Source organism: Glandiceps talaboti, chromosome 22 (genome assembly GCF_964340395.1).
Source record: "Glandiceps talaboti chromosome 22, keGlaTala1.1, whole genome shotgun sequence".
Classification (NCBI taxonomy): Eukaryota; Metazoa; Hemichordata; class Enteropneusta; family Spengelidae; genus Glandiceps; species Glandiceps talaboti.
Window position 1 is genome coordinate 13,452,322 of NC_135570.1, and position 15,500 is coordinate 13,467,821.

General features: G+C 36.4%; 1 protein-coding gene across 1 annotated transcript in view; it reads right to left on the minus strand.

Annotated features, from left to right (window-relative positions):
- Positions 1–9,520: 9,520 nt before the first annotated feature.
- LOC144452285 (centromere/kinetochore protein zw10 homolog) overlaps positions 9,521–15,500 on the minus strand; it is a 20,578-nt gene continuing 14,598 nt past the window's right edge. Inside the window, exons 17-21 of the mRNA XM_078143351.1 lie at positions 14,318–14,422; positions 13,087–13,218; positions 12,125–12,217; positions 10,571–10,678; positions 9,521–9,782 (exon numbers count right to left, since the gene is read on the minus strand). Coding sequence (XP_077999477.1) covers positions 9,678–9,782; positions 10,571–10,678; positions 12,125–12,217; positions 13,087–13,218; positions 14,318–14,422 — 543 coding nt within the window. The 3' untranslated portion in view covers positions 9,521–9,677. The remainder of the gene's footprint in view (positions 9,783–10,570; positions 10,679–12,124; positions 12,218–13,086; positions 13,219–14,317; positions 14,423–15,500) is intronic.

The following is a 15,500-nucleotide window of genomic DNA, read 5'->3' on the forward strand; positions in this document are numbered from 1 at the left end:
CGACACATATCAAAACTTATTATTGCAATCCAACAATAAGAGACTAACCAGGTGTAATGAAGACAAGCAGCCAATGGAAAACAAAGTTGTGGAAATTCATTGATTCCCATTCCTGATAGGTATAGCCCCTGTGCAAATAACAACGATATAACCAGGTTCAGAATCAACTTCTTTGGAAAAATATGCATTTTCTTGGAGACACAGTAAATGACTACATATGCCATGAGACAAACAACCGATAACGAAGCACAGGCAATTGTCAGCCAAATCAACCACCTTTCAAATACGGCTACTGGAATTTCAGGCATGATCATATTAGCACAGACATACGCGATAGCAGTAGTTACAGAGATATAAAAATCGTTAGTCACAAAAGTGAGCCCTCTAAAGTGATACACAAGTGTAACACCGTCGATATGGTACTCTGAAATATTGAGATGTAACAATTCACTTGTATTACATGCAGGCAATATCACTGTGTTACTGGTCGAATTCAAAGAAGACTCCGTGTATTTTCTGGTCGAATTCAAAGAAGACTCTGTGTATTTTCTGGTCGAATTCAAAGAAGACTTCTTATTGGTAGAGTTAACAGCCATATTCCGCATACTGTTACTTGTACCATTCTGCGTAAGGCGGATACAAGTCATTAACATTGGGTCAAAAACGCTGTATGTCGGACATAAAACTTGCTGCGAGTTTTGAATTGTGGACTGATGGAACGACATTGCAAGGTGTGCTTCACTGAATGTTGGCAAATTAAAAAGAATTGCTAGCGTGTATACTGCCTCACGTAAGTTAGCCATGAGAACGTCGATTCCACAATATTTTATACGGACGCCATGGCACATAGCACAATGCACATTTTTGTAAATTGAGCTGCTTTCAGAAAGAAAAAAATCATCACTGACCACTGAATAATACGACTCGCACATTGCTGTGTGGTTTTTCAGTGTATCTAGTTCCGTTTTGGAACTTAACGATGGGCATTTATCAATGACAGGGGCACAATACCTTACAATGGAGCGAGATTTACCCCGCTTAAATGTTTCGATAATGCATGATGAATGATTAGTCAACTTTGCTATTTGTAAAGTCTGCCAAAAATCAGAATCTTTAACTTCAGGGTCAAAGCCAGATACTGGTTCAAAAGATTGACACTTGAAAATGACCTTCCAAATTTCCATATCTTGCTCAGTCACACCGTTGCATGTTGCACAGAACACATTACGGTATATTATACCATCTGGTCCTGTCACCGGTACAACTCTGAGTGAATAATCTGAAAGAAAGAAAAAGTATCCATGTTCACCTGACAACTGAAATTATTTGATTACTAAGTTGAAAAATATAGTAAAATTTGTCAAATAATATTAACATCTAGTCCATAATACAATAAATTAGTGAAGTCATATATACGTGTATACACTTGTACACATGGAACGAATCTCACGGATATTCTGATCAAATATGGGCACACATTCGTACACAGCCGATGTCTTGCCAATATTTCTGTAGATTGTACCATAATCGAAATTATGAAGCTTTACATTTTGCATGCCACAGAGGGGGATCAATGTCCCCATCCCTCCCTCGAGGGGAGTGTATGTAATGTCAGTGTTAATTTATAATTACCTTCACTGGTGATTGGGCGAGTACAAAGATCACGGGTGTAGTGATCAATCCAGTTTCCTGGACAACTTTGTCGCATTAGTAGCATTGTATTGTCAGCATATACACAGACATCAGTCGGAACATATGTGCTGGTTTGTGCATCCACACCAGCAGCTGGGATTGGCGCCTTTGTCGGATCTAAGCATAACGCTGCATAGTCATGGCAACAGTCTCCCATCGCTATGCAAACAGCATCACAATGACAACTCCAACGATAACCATACCGATGAACTATTGTGCCATTACAGACGAGTTGACCAGACGCAGACACACAGGAATCACGTACTCGTTCTTTTTTGGCATTGAAGCAAACTTCTAGCATATTTGGTTCTTCGTCTGCGTAGTCATACAAACTTGACGAAAATGACATGAAACTGTAACTGTAACTGTAACTGTAACTGTAACTTGTTTGAGATGTAACCACAGTAGTCATGGCAACAATGATAAACACACACCAGTATTTCAGTGTGTTCATATCTGCTGCTTCCTGTTTAACATAGAAATAAAAACATATCAATTTAGGCCAAAAAAAATTGTTTCAGGTCAAAAAAAGGAATTGCTTCTGGTCAGAACGCGCATCATTTAAATACCCTCACGTCAGTCTTTTTTGTGTGTTTGTCCAGCCCATGCAGTCCAGTCCGTAGATCTGCGGGTGGGGGGGGGGGGCACAAAAATAATCCCCCTACTTCAGTGAAGACAACTGCAGAGCCAATCATGTACAAGCAAATGACATCTGCCCCACTTACATTTGCTGTAAAAAGAACAGTAACTGCCATAAATAATATATTTAGTGACAGGTTTGTAGAGAATTACAAATTAAAAAAAAAGAAAAAAAAAAGTCATTTCACCATTTTTGACAGAATGTTCTGACCAGGAACGAGTCTTTTTTTTTTTTTGCCTATACTCAATATATTACGTTAGGGGAACATAGTACATTTGATAAAACTACTCAGCGGTCACCAAAAACATCAGTCGCGTAGATTGTCTACTCTGTTGATCGTCATTCACATAACTTCTGATGTGTTCTGTTCTAGAGTAAATTGTTGCATAAAACCCACACAAATACCAAGCACATGGCAATAATTCACTTTGTCTCAAACACCTCATTTTTGGTAATTAATGTTTTTTTTTAGGGTTTCGTGTAGCTAACGATTTACTCTAAAACAGAACACCCGCGTTGACAGACCAGAAGTTAGTGTGCTCTCGAACACTGTACATGTCGCCTTGATTGATATCTGTTTTGTCGCCTCAGTCTAGAATTAGAAAACGCGGACAACGATCTCATTCGTCTAAAATACTTCTTGCACTTGTTGAAACCTGAATGGTATCCGGGTATGTGTTGTCCATGAAGAGCCGTGGAGTAAAATATATCCATTTTTATACTTTGTGCGATACATTATTGAAGTCTGTGAGCTCTATACATTAACTTAGGTGTACTTCTCAGTGAAAAATTATCATTTTCTCTCTACATCACAAATATTTGTTCTAAAGCTGGTCGTACCCTGGACTTTCTTATGAGAAACCTTCGTAACTAACAGTCCACCAAAGTTACATGAAACAGCATAAATATAAATATGTCGTTCTATCTTAAAATATGCTGTCCCCCTCCTCTCCCTCCCCTTTGGGATCCATACTCAGTACAGTATATTGTAAGAATTGAAAAGACCCTGCGACGCATGCTCGTTTTGTGAAGAATTGAAAGATCCTGCGACGCATGCTCATTTTGTGAAGCAAGACTATTGTAGGAGATACAGTGTAATATATATGTTACAGAGTTTGAAATGGGAAACATTAGCAGATAGGCGTCTAAATGCATGGGTGATACTACTTTTCCAAATTGTAAATGAAGAGGCAGCAATCGCCAGTGATATTGATTTTCTAGCACCAGGTAGAAGAGGCTGTTTCAATCACCTTGTGTTTTAAACACCAAGCATATCAACACAGCTTCTTTCCAAAAACTGTCAGGAACTGGAAATCTGAAAGCTAGCTGGGACATACTGGATATAAGACCTCTAAAACATTATTGCTAGGTTTTGTGTGCATACCCTGCTGTTATGAATATCTGTAAGGAGTTTAACAGGTATTATACAGAAATACACTACACTATGCAATATTTGTATGTATATATACCAAACACCATATGAATGAAAATATTTCATTATGTCAATTTGAGAAAACATCTGCAGTACAATATGTTAAACATACGAAACAAATCACAGTAAATTCAAATATTAAATACCATATGCATATTCAAGTATGGTAAGACTTTAAATTATGTCTATATTTTGATATTTTATGCCTCTAAATGGCCTCCCACACTGTCTTATTTTCAATTTTTTTTTCACCTTTGGAGTTGTCACCTTCCAACCAGGAGCAATCAAGGTGACAATTGTCTTTCTCCCAAAACAAGATGGAAGGTGTCTGGCTAAGTACCTCCCTGTATAGGTTAGATGAGACATCTCCTTATGCATGTGCAATCCACATCCTGTGTAAAGTAATCTCGTTCGGAGTATTATTGTAGTTGGCTATCACTGATATTTTTTATGCATCATTGTACCATATAATTTTATATCTCCACTGTAGTGTAGGTGACAGAAGGGGTGGCTAAAATAAATGCTGGAGTTTCATTTGGCAGGTCTTAACATTTTTTTTTGAGAGGAGAGGGTGAGAGGAGCTACACAATTAGTTTAACCGTAAGTTGTGTACATTTCCTAACTGTAGAACTGATGGAAATCGATTGCCATGCAGACAAATTGCAAGAGATAAAATCAAAATGACTGAACAAGTACTACATAAACTCAACCTGAAATGTTTTGCTATCATTATATATGGTTTGTTTTTACATCCTTGTCAAGCATTGTAAAAAAAAAATATAAAAAAAAATCGACCAACATACCCAAAGTGATGGGTTAGGTTGCCCGTTGAACAGCTTTTTGATTTTTTCTGGCCTAATTGTACTTTACGTTTTTCAAGATTATCTTAAAGCCATATTTTAGAAAATACACTTCCAGGAAAGATTATTCACGCCATTAGAAACAGATACACGGAAAACATGTCTTATGACATCATAATATAACTGTCGACATCAGACTGTTGTAAACAGTAAAAGTAAACAACTAAATTGGATTACTAACAGTTTGCACAGCATATTGGAAGTACAGAGATTACATTCTATCATTTGATAAGAACAGTTTTATGACTATTTTACATTATATTTCATCTTCACAAACAAATTTCCAGTTCCCCTGGCATTTCATGTACACATAAAGAAGCCATACAACTGTTCTTATCAAACCATGAAATGTAATACAAGTCAAGTCAAGTGTCATTTACTTGCCCTATTTGTAACAGGTTTCTTTCGCCCAGTCTGATGTTGGCAGTTGTAAGTGGAATAAAATGGAAGAGTAATTCCTTAACAAATCAGTTGTGTACTTACCCCAGTACGTCCTGATGGGCTTTGAACTCAGTATTTCTAAGCAATGGAAATTTTCGTCCTATCGCTGCAGTGATGGTGATAGTAGGTATGATAAAACACATATAGGCTATGTCTTTTAAATGCTGATGATTACTATATTATCATATATGCTAATTACCCATATGGTGGGTGTTTTTTTAAGTAAACATGTTTTTTTAACCCTCATCGCAACATATCAGACACTACTAATTACGCCACTTTTCAGAAATCCAATTTTCTTTCCAATGTGTCAATTTAGTGGTCTTAGATGTTGACGTCAGTCACATCTCCTTCTAGAAAGATTTGAAGAATCATGTATCGAGCAGCAATTAGCATCTTCTATACAGAGTATTATACTTAAAATGAAACATATTAAATAAAGTGGCCATATGGTTGAAGATTGGATATTTTTTTTGGATTTTTAATGTAAAAACAATTTTATCACAGCATCCTACTTTCAAAATCAATGTGAAATAACACAGACTACATTGTAAGTCTGTGTTTGTCACTCTATACATTGAAAAAAAGCTAAAGAATTATTTTTTGTTTGCAGTTTATTGAGTTACAAACAAGGACTTGGCATATCTTGTTTCACATTGATTTTTCAAGTAGGAAGCCATGATAAAATTGTTGTATAAAATTTAAAGTAGCGCTAATGACGTTAACACATGTACAACTGTACATATTTTAAAATGTTTATCCACATGCTGATCCTTGCTAGGTATAGGTGTTCATTTCCTGAATGACTATCCTGTTGCCTATCCAACCCTGTTGTTATCTTTGCAATATACGTGATCATTTGGCTTTTGCTAAGGGCATGGTCTTGTTGCTAGGTATATTTGCATACATTTTTGAACGTTTATTTATTTGTCTATTAATCCCTGTTGTTATCTTTGCAATATGTGTGATCATTTGGCTGTTGACATGGGTATGCTCTTGTTACTAGGCATATTTGCATACACTTTTTGAATGTTTGTTCACTTGTCTGAGAAGCCCTGTTATCTTTGTGAAATACACCACTGTTTGGCTGTTGCTATGGGCGTGGTAGTTTAAGTTTTTTTGGTTTTTTTTTACCAAAAATCACATTTTTTGACCCAAATCACATACTGGTGGCAAGATCATTTTGATTTGAACAATTTCCCAACTAGATATCCAAACCAATACACCCACCAAATATCATTGCAATTGGTGGTTTTTGACTTCAAGTTGTTTACACACACACACACACACACACACACACACACACACACACACACACACACACACACACACACACACACACACACACAGACAGACAGACAGACAGACTGGCAGACAGACACTTTGTAATTCCTATAGCACTGCTGAACCTTATCAGTTCAGTTGTGCTAAAAATTCAAAATAAATATCAATTCTTCGTCCATATGGTCACTTTAAAACAACAATGGGGTTATAATTAAGCAGTGGTGTCACAAGTAGAAAGTCAGAGGAAATCAGGCACGACATTCACACTCTAGCTGTAGTATAGTTGTTTACTCAGGATCTAGGCCTTTCCAAAATTTGCCACATGGTGGCGCTCTACTTCCTGTCCTTATGTACATTGGGGGTATACATGGTGTAGGTTACTTGGTTAATCCATGGATGTATTCTCCCCTACTACATCCATGGTTATTAATCATAGAGCACTCCTGCTTCCCCCCCCCCCCCCCATATCTGAACACTTCTACAGAGTACCAAGGGGCAAAGCTCTTAAAAACTGTACTATGAGGTGATGATACCCTCAATTTGTGCAAAGGCACTGTATTCTCAATTTCTTGTTTGTGAATTGCGAATTGTTAGAGTGGCCAGCTTGGAATCAGGAGTATGCAGGTTTGAGCCCCATCGCTGCCGTTTATATCTGAGTGGCTAAAGCCCTTGGGCAAGATTTGAACCACGACTGTGCCTCAGTTCACCCAGCTGTATACTTGGGGACCTAGTAAGATAGAGGTTGGAATGTGAATGCTTTAATCCTATGCGCTTATAAAAGCTGCAATGGATTGTATGCTCCCACAGATAACTAACGTGTGTTAGTTGTCTGTGATGCTCCCCAGGGAGTTGAGGAAGTGTAAAGGGCCATTGTGCCTCTATAGATCCGGCCGAGTCAGGGGTAGTAATTGTAAAGTGCTTTGAGCAGGAAAACGCTATATAAAAACTAACATTATTATTATTAATTCTAGGTTAGCGCCAAAAAATCCCTCACAACTCAATAAAGTTAAACATTATTCATGTTTTTGATTTTTAATCTGAGTTTCAAAAAAATGAACTAAATGTTCAAAATCAATATTAACATCCAGAAACCAACTTCAAAATTATTGTTTATTCAAAATATTGATTGCTTACAGTTTTTTTCGGAGAAGCTTGCCCAAGCTATTAAAGTTGCATAACTGCAACTGGGCTATTGTTTTCATCAAGTAATCAAACATATATTCTCTAATAATTGGTCAGTTACTTATTAAAAGACCTTGTATCTGTTATTTTGTGGTCAATATTATCAGTAGGTGGTGTAGTGGGAAGATTAAATCTTGAGCGAAAGCTTGGTTTTGAATATGTCACCATTTAAAAATTATACTAGTTTGTAACTGGAGTATCATTTTTCAATTGAATAACCACAGTATATTCACTGAAAAGTGTTAAAGTACCAATAATCAGACACTGTACATGTTAATCAGTGGCTGATCTTACCCATTAGTACTGTAATAATGGGTTTAATCGTGATCGCCGTTGAGGGCGCTGATTTTTGGGTATGGACCAAAAAATCAATTTGGTGATTTATCAAGTATACAGCCACAAAATATATATTCACTTATAGGTGATTCAATACTGTTCAGTGTGTACGATATTACGAGTAAGTTATTGTATATAACAAAACATTTTCAAAAAAAATGTTCAGTTGCAGCTAGTGCAGCTTAAATGAACTATGAAGATCAGTGAGTCTGATCACAAGGTTTCATGTAGTCTTGCTGCTAGACGTTCGGGCTTTCTTTCGATACTATAACTATAAGCGAACGAAGTTCGCATGTGAGGGCCTGCCCGAACAGTCTAGCGAATGTCATTTTCAGACCGGACATTCCATTGAGATTACATTGAGCGGTGGGTTGGGCCATCTATGCATATATATACTTTAATATATTCAATAACCTATGACCTCAGGGAATCTCTGCATGCAAGTGTTGACAAACACATTTACGTCATTACTATGGCTTATCGGTTTATGGTAATTGTGAGTTTGATGAGTGTGTAGACGTTGTCATTCACACATTTCAGTTAACGCATTGGTGGTTATTTATACAAGCCCCTCCTTAAGATGAATATGCATGAAAATGTAGCTATTGTCCTCTGTTTGTGCTTGTCGCTAATACGGTTCTCTGATTGGCAGTTATTTATATCCTGATGACATTCGCTAGACCTCGGATGTTCCATCCTCAATAGCGTTGTTCGGCTGTGTGTCGTATTTTATCGGAAGAACATCCGAGGGCTAGCTGATAGACTAGGTTTCATGTTGAGATAGACACCAAAAAGATAACACATAAACATCACATACAAAGTGTGGACTCTTTATTTAGTTAATGATATACACAGTAACTGTATGAAAGAAACAGTTCAGTTGATTGCTGACCATGGATTTTGTTTGAACGTCAAGAAATTATACCTCACATCTAGTGTAATTGTAGTAGTGTGTATGCTGTTACTGTTCAAGATCAACAAATATTTCCTGTTGATAATGACACCTCAAATTTACATATGGCAACAATATTCATTCACATACAAGTGTTTTCAGATTGTGCACGAGATTTAATACCATATTCAAGACACAAAAAAGATGATATTTGTCTTCTGCATGTTTTAATATACACATTTTACAGAAGATCTCCGACATCGTAAGCCATGACATTTCAATATATTTGGTCAAAGAAGTGTCTGTAAGGTAGACTGCGTGTGAGCAACTCCATACATTGGTTCATCCTTTTCAGAGCTAATTGACAAGGATGGAATGACATGGTGTGTCTAACATTTTAGTAAAAGAATAGCATATATTGTTTTTCACAGCATAGTATGGCAATATATACAACTGCTGACATAAGACTGTGGACGAACGGAACCTGTTACAAACAAGGAAAGTAAACAACTGATCGGATTAATAACACTTGGCACTGCATGTTGGAAGTACAGAGACTTGTATTACATTCCATCATTTGATAAGAACAGTTTTATGACCACTTTAAATAATAGTTCATGTTCACAAACAAATTTCCAGTTCCCCTGGCATTTCATGTACACATAAAGAGGCCATAAAACTGTTCTAATCAAACCGTGGTGTGTAATACAAGTCTCAGCGCTTCCACCATGCTGAGTGTTATTAATCCAATACATTGTTTACTTTCCCTGTTTGTAACAGGTTCCATACGTCCACGGTCTGGTGTCAGCAGTTGTAATAACATCAAACTGTTGCATTAAAGCCAATAAATATTATGATGTATATATATTGTATGTAGTTAGCGTTATTATGTATTTATGTTCTGTTTTCATTTCATGTTCACTTAATTCTTGCCAATGCTGCTGCTCTTTTCTCTGTGTTCTGGAACAAGGCCCGTATTAGACTTCTCACCTCATTTGCACTCAAGGCGTGGGCAAGAGGCCCCTGAATGTAATAGTGGAAAAAAAGAAGATAGTTTAGAGCTATGTAGTTGTGTGCTGTGTATCTATGGTGTGTAACTGTTTTTGGGTGTTTTAAAAAAAGAACAGTTCCACGTTTATTTTCAAACATCATGTGTTATCCAATGTATATCATGTATACTTTGTAACTGTGCGCACAAGTTCGACACTTTGTAACTGGCACAAGTTTGTAACTGGCACACGTTTGATACTTGGTAACTAGCACAAGTTTGACTTTGTAACTGGCAGAAGTTTGACACTAACTGGTAGACTGTCAACAGTCGTCTTGACTTTTTTGTAATTTATCTTTAATACTATTGTTGTCGCTGAAATTAATAGAATTAAACATGTTTGCGCTGGATTGGACGTTCTATAAAGTCAAGATGCTAGATTATATTTTATGTGTTCGAATCCTCAGTGAGTGAGTAGCGGGCGTTCTGTATGTGTATTGTACATGCTGACTATTAGATTGTATGTTATGTATTTGCACACAGTTACTATTTAAATAAAACATATTTCAGAAGTTTTTTTTTTAGGAATACGACAAAATATAATCTGTGTCTGAATACAGACTAACTAACTGGCACAAGTTTGACACTAACTAGTACAAGTTTGGTACTTTGTAACTAACACAAGTTTGATACTTTGTAACGGGTATAAATTGAGAGGACACTTGGTAACTCCATACAAAGTACCATATTATACAAGAGGGAGGTTTGAGGCATCGTAACTGCTAACACATAAAAAGAGATTTGATCGCAAATTGACACTTACCTTTCCATCTGTCCATCTTTCTAATATTTCTTGAAGATTTGCTTCTAATACAACCATTAGTTCTGTAAATCTTGTCCACTGACTGATATGGATTTCCATGGTAACATCCTGAAAAGATTATATTGTAAATATAAGGTAAGTGAAAGCTGGACATTTCAAAATGGCGACTTCTTATTTTCATAATTCTGAGAATTATAATCAGAAATAACATCTACAAAATTAGACAATGCTTGTGAATACAAGTGAACGCAGACAGTAGAACCGCTCTTGTGACATTTGTGAACTTTGATAGAAAGATTACGCATTCGGACCTTTGACCTTTACCGATGATGTAGTGTTGCTATGGGAAACAAACACAGATGGTTCCCGAAGAGCAACTCACATGTCACTCGGTAACATTCGGCATATGTTTGAAACAAAGGAGACCCTTGCAGCCTACCCGAGACAACGATTGAGCTCATAATCCCCCTATTAACATCTCAGAATAGTACCCATTGCCAATCTGTTTCTTGGTTGTCTGTGTTTACACTAGTTTGCATAACATATTATCACCGAATGTTTGTTTGATGTGATAATCTCCCAGATATGAGATAAAACATATTGTCGTAGTAACCAGGTCTCCCTGGTAATCATGAGATTAGGGGTGTTTTAATTCAGATATGAGAAGAATGGACAAAATGTCTTTATTTAGTCAATAAAGAGAGAATTATATAGAGCTGAAAGAGAGGAAAGTAGCCACGGAAAAAAGAAGAAAAGTTTTATATCACCACAAAAATCAATCAATATCACACACAAAATAAGTTTTATTTCACCACAAAAATTAATAATTCAATCGATATAATCATTCAACCAAATAATCAATCAATCAATCAATCAATCAACTTTATTACCCTTTTTTTGACAAGTTACAAATCACATTGGATAATGTATTATATATTAATACTGCAATAAAGGGTAATGGGAAATGGAAAATAGCAAATGCTAGTCGAGTCCGTTCCCAGAGTCACTATACATTACAGTTGTAATTACACTAAGATATTTGGAGAGCAGTGTATCAAGAAGATGTCCTGACATGATAATAAATAAATAAATAAGTTATACAATATATACATAGAACAGTAATCAATCAATCAATCAACCAATCAATCAATCAATCAATCAATCAATCAATCAATCAATCAATCAATCAATCAATCAATCAATCAATCAATCAATCAATCAATCAATATATCGATCAATTACATGCTTGCTGTCCCCTGTGTGCAAAGATTGGAAGTCCAAAAACAGCACTGCAAGTTCATGGAACTCTAAATAAACTAGTTTTTATAGGCGCCTCCCTACTGAGACTATAATTAAACCAACATCCATTGAAAAGCTTATCACTGTTGTATCAACATGTTGTGACATTAGTTTTAGTTTATGTCTATCTTAGAAAACCGAAGGCCCAGTTACTAGGGTAATATGGAATACTTTCTACCTTAGGCTTAGTCCTGAAAAACAATAAACTGGAACACTGTTCTAACCTTGGACACACATTCACAACTTGATACTTACCTCTGACTCTGTAAATTGTAACAGGAGAGGGGTCTTGGCAGTAACTATAGTCATGATAGAGAATAATTGGTGTGCATCATCAACTGAGATATCCTGCAAAACAAAGACGATAAAAGATGTATTATACCGTGCATGAGCCAGGTTCAACAAAAAATATGGAATATATACTCTGGTCGTCTACATCACAACAATGCATGCCTACGTCACTGGTTCTGCTGTGTTCAAAATATGAGTCAAAACACTCAAAATTGTCATTACTTTCCCCTATTTTTCTTTGATATTGCTGACACTGGTATAATCATATTATTCTCCAATATTTTTCTTCATTCAGCTGGAAAAGTGACCTAAGCATTGTCACTACTCATCTAGCGACTTGTAGTGACAAGTGCCCCTTAGGGCACTCCTATTTTCCTTGGCTAAATGAAGAAAATATTGGGGAATAATATCTATGTATCTTCAAGAGATGAAACGAAAACTAAGACAAGGAAAATGTAGATTCTAATGGCATAGCTGTATGAGCTCCTTTGGCCCCCACACCTGTGATTTGAATCACACTTTTGAAGATTTTATAAGTTCAATATGGCCCTCACGTGTAAATCAGAAGATGTTTTTCAAGTTTTTGTAAAAGAGTTCCATAGAGCTCCTCATGAGTGTATCATAATGACAATTTTAAGGTTTAAACATGGAGTTTTATTATGGCCCCTCATTGGAATATTAATTGTATGTACAAGTATAACGCACAACTTTTATTCTCTCAACTTTTTAAATGTCACGCCGCAACGGATTCTGTAATGTCATGGATATATAATGCGTGACAGTTTTACTGTGGGTTATGTGTCTTGAATCTTTGTGAAGATATTGAGTTCATATTTATACCATTCAAAAGAAGGACTCATAGTGTAATAATTCTTTCATATTCTTCAAAATTAATGGAAAAATTTACACAAAAAAGGATGTCTGACCTCCAAAACTGTAATTTTATTTATAATTTCTTGTAAGGCAGTGTTGATTAGAGTTGACATCGATTTGATGTAGGTTGACGACGGCAACACATCTTTCCATACTGTGCTCAAATGATTCAGTTGATGTAACACCTGAATATAAAATAAATATACAACATACTGTGTTGAAATGATTCAGTTGATGTCACATTTGGTTAAAAAATAAATATGTCATTCATGTAAACATAATGCACGGTTGACTGACAATATACAACTGCCAACATCAGACTGTTGACAAACAGAACCTGTTATAAACAGGGAAAGTATACAAATGACTTGGCACAATAGGATGTGTTGGAAGTACAGAGACAAGTATTACATTTCATCATTTGATAAGAACAGTTATATGGCCTCTTTACATAATAGTGTACATTCACAAACAAATTTGAAGTTCCCTTGGTATTTCATGTACATGCAAAGAGGCAATAAACCTGTTCTTATCAAACCATGGTGTGTAATACAAGTCTCTGCTGTTCCAACGTGCTGTAACAATTAATTTGCTTTATTTCCCTATTTGTAAAAGTTTCCGTTTGTCCAGTCTGATGTCGGTGGTTGTACCGGTATATGGTGTGTACACTCCTCAATAACAATCATGCTCTGTTTAGCAGTTAAAAGTGTTGTGTATCTATCTATCTATCTATCGACATTGATCATAAATTTATTCATTACATGTTTTCTGGTGAATGCTTTCTTTTTTCAGCTGTATCATCATTGATGGTCGAAGTTACCCTCAAACTCACGTTTGTGTTAGGAATATATTTTGTAATAATCCATTTTGATGATTGCTTTAACCATTGCCATGGTAATAGAGTAAACCAGTTGTTAGAAACCGGGAAAGTAAAGGCATGAAATGGATTTGTATTATTTGGCACAGACGTCTAGTACATTTCATGGTTTGATAAGAACAGTTTTATGGCCTATCTATGTGTACATGAAATGCCAGGGAAGTTAAAATTATTTGTGAATGTGAGCTTTTTAATGTGAAAATGCCATAAAACTGTTCTTATCAAACAATGAAATGTACTACATGTACACTTCTCTGAACTTCCAACATGATGTGCCAAATGTTGTTGATCCAATTCATTTGTATAATTATTTACCTATCCTGTTTATAACATGTTTTGTTTGTTAACACCTGTGTGGCAACGGTTGTAAGAGACTGGAAGCTATGTATAGAGATGAAGACATATACCTGTTTGACAGCTCTTTCAGCTCGTTTCCTGTTTTCTTCTTCCTCCAGTTGAGCAAAACCTACAGCTCCTGCCAAACTTTCCATCATCTGAGAACGTTGGGCTCTCTGAAATATTGAAATTTGCTTAGCTTAGCTGCAGCTGTATAATGCATGGTGCTCTGTATATTGCAATTTGCCATGCTTAATTACAGCTGCAATGCATGGCTCTCTGAAATATTGAATTCGCCTTGCTTTTTTGCAACTGCAATGCATGGCTCTCTGAAACATTGAAATTTGCCTTGCTTTATGGTTGCAGCTATAGTGCATGGCTCTGGAACTGAAATTTGCCTTCCACAGTTGCAACTGTAATCCTTGGCTTTCTGAAATATTTAGATTTGCCCTTGCTTAGTTCTGGCATGTTTTTTTGAGTCTCTTCATTTTCTCCAATTTACATGGACTCCATTTTCACATGAAAACAATCCACTTTCAGCAGTGTTTTCAAATTGTTGCAGTTTAATGGGTGAGTGTGTGTCATCTCCAGGTAAATGGTACTTGCAAACGCAACAAAATAGTTGTGATTTCACGTGAAAATGGCATTGTGTAAATGGGTCCGAAGTGGCATTTTGTGTGTCTGAATCTTGTCCTCGTAGTAAGACCTTGAAGCTGCACTTTGGGGGTTGCCAAATAAAGGTGATAGGTGATGAGTACCTCTCTCTGAAGACAGCTCCCTCAGTGGCAACATTTGGTCAGTAAGCATGTTAGCCTGAGGGTCTAGTCTAGGTCCTGACGGGGCCGTATTCCGATTATATACTACGTTATCTTCATACATTACCGTCTAGTCAATCTCATTATTCTCACACAGAATTCTGTGCTCCCACCTACAGCGTTCATATAAACATGATGACGTCATCACGTCCCTATGTGATGTTAGTTTAAACAGACTGGAGGTGGGGTCTGGGTTGGACATTTGCATATCATAGTCAAAAAAGCTGTACCAAATGTATAATAATAATGAGCAATCATGACAGCCTCTCAATTTGTGATGGATTACTACTGACATGCGCCATTTGTGCTTCGCCCACCGTGGGGTTGAACCACATGTAACACCTTGAATAATGAGATTGACTAGACGTAATGTGTGAAGATAACGTAGTGTAAAATCAAAATATGGTTCGTTTGGAACTAGACTACTGAGAGTCTGGCA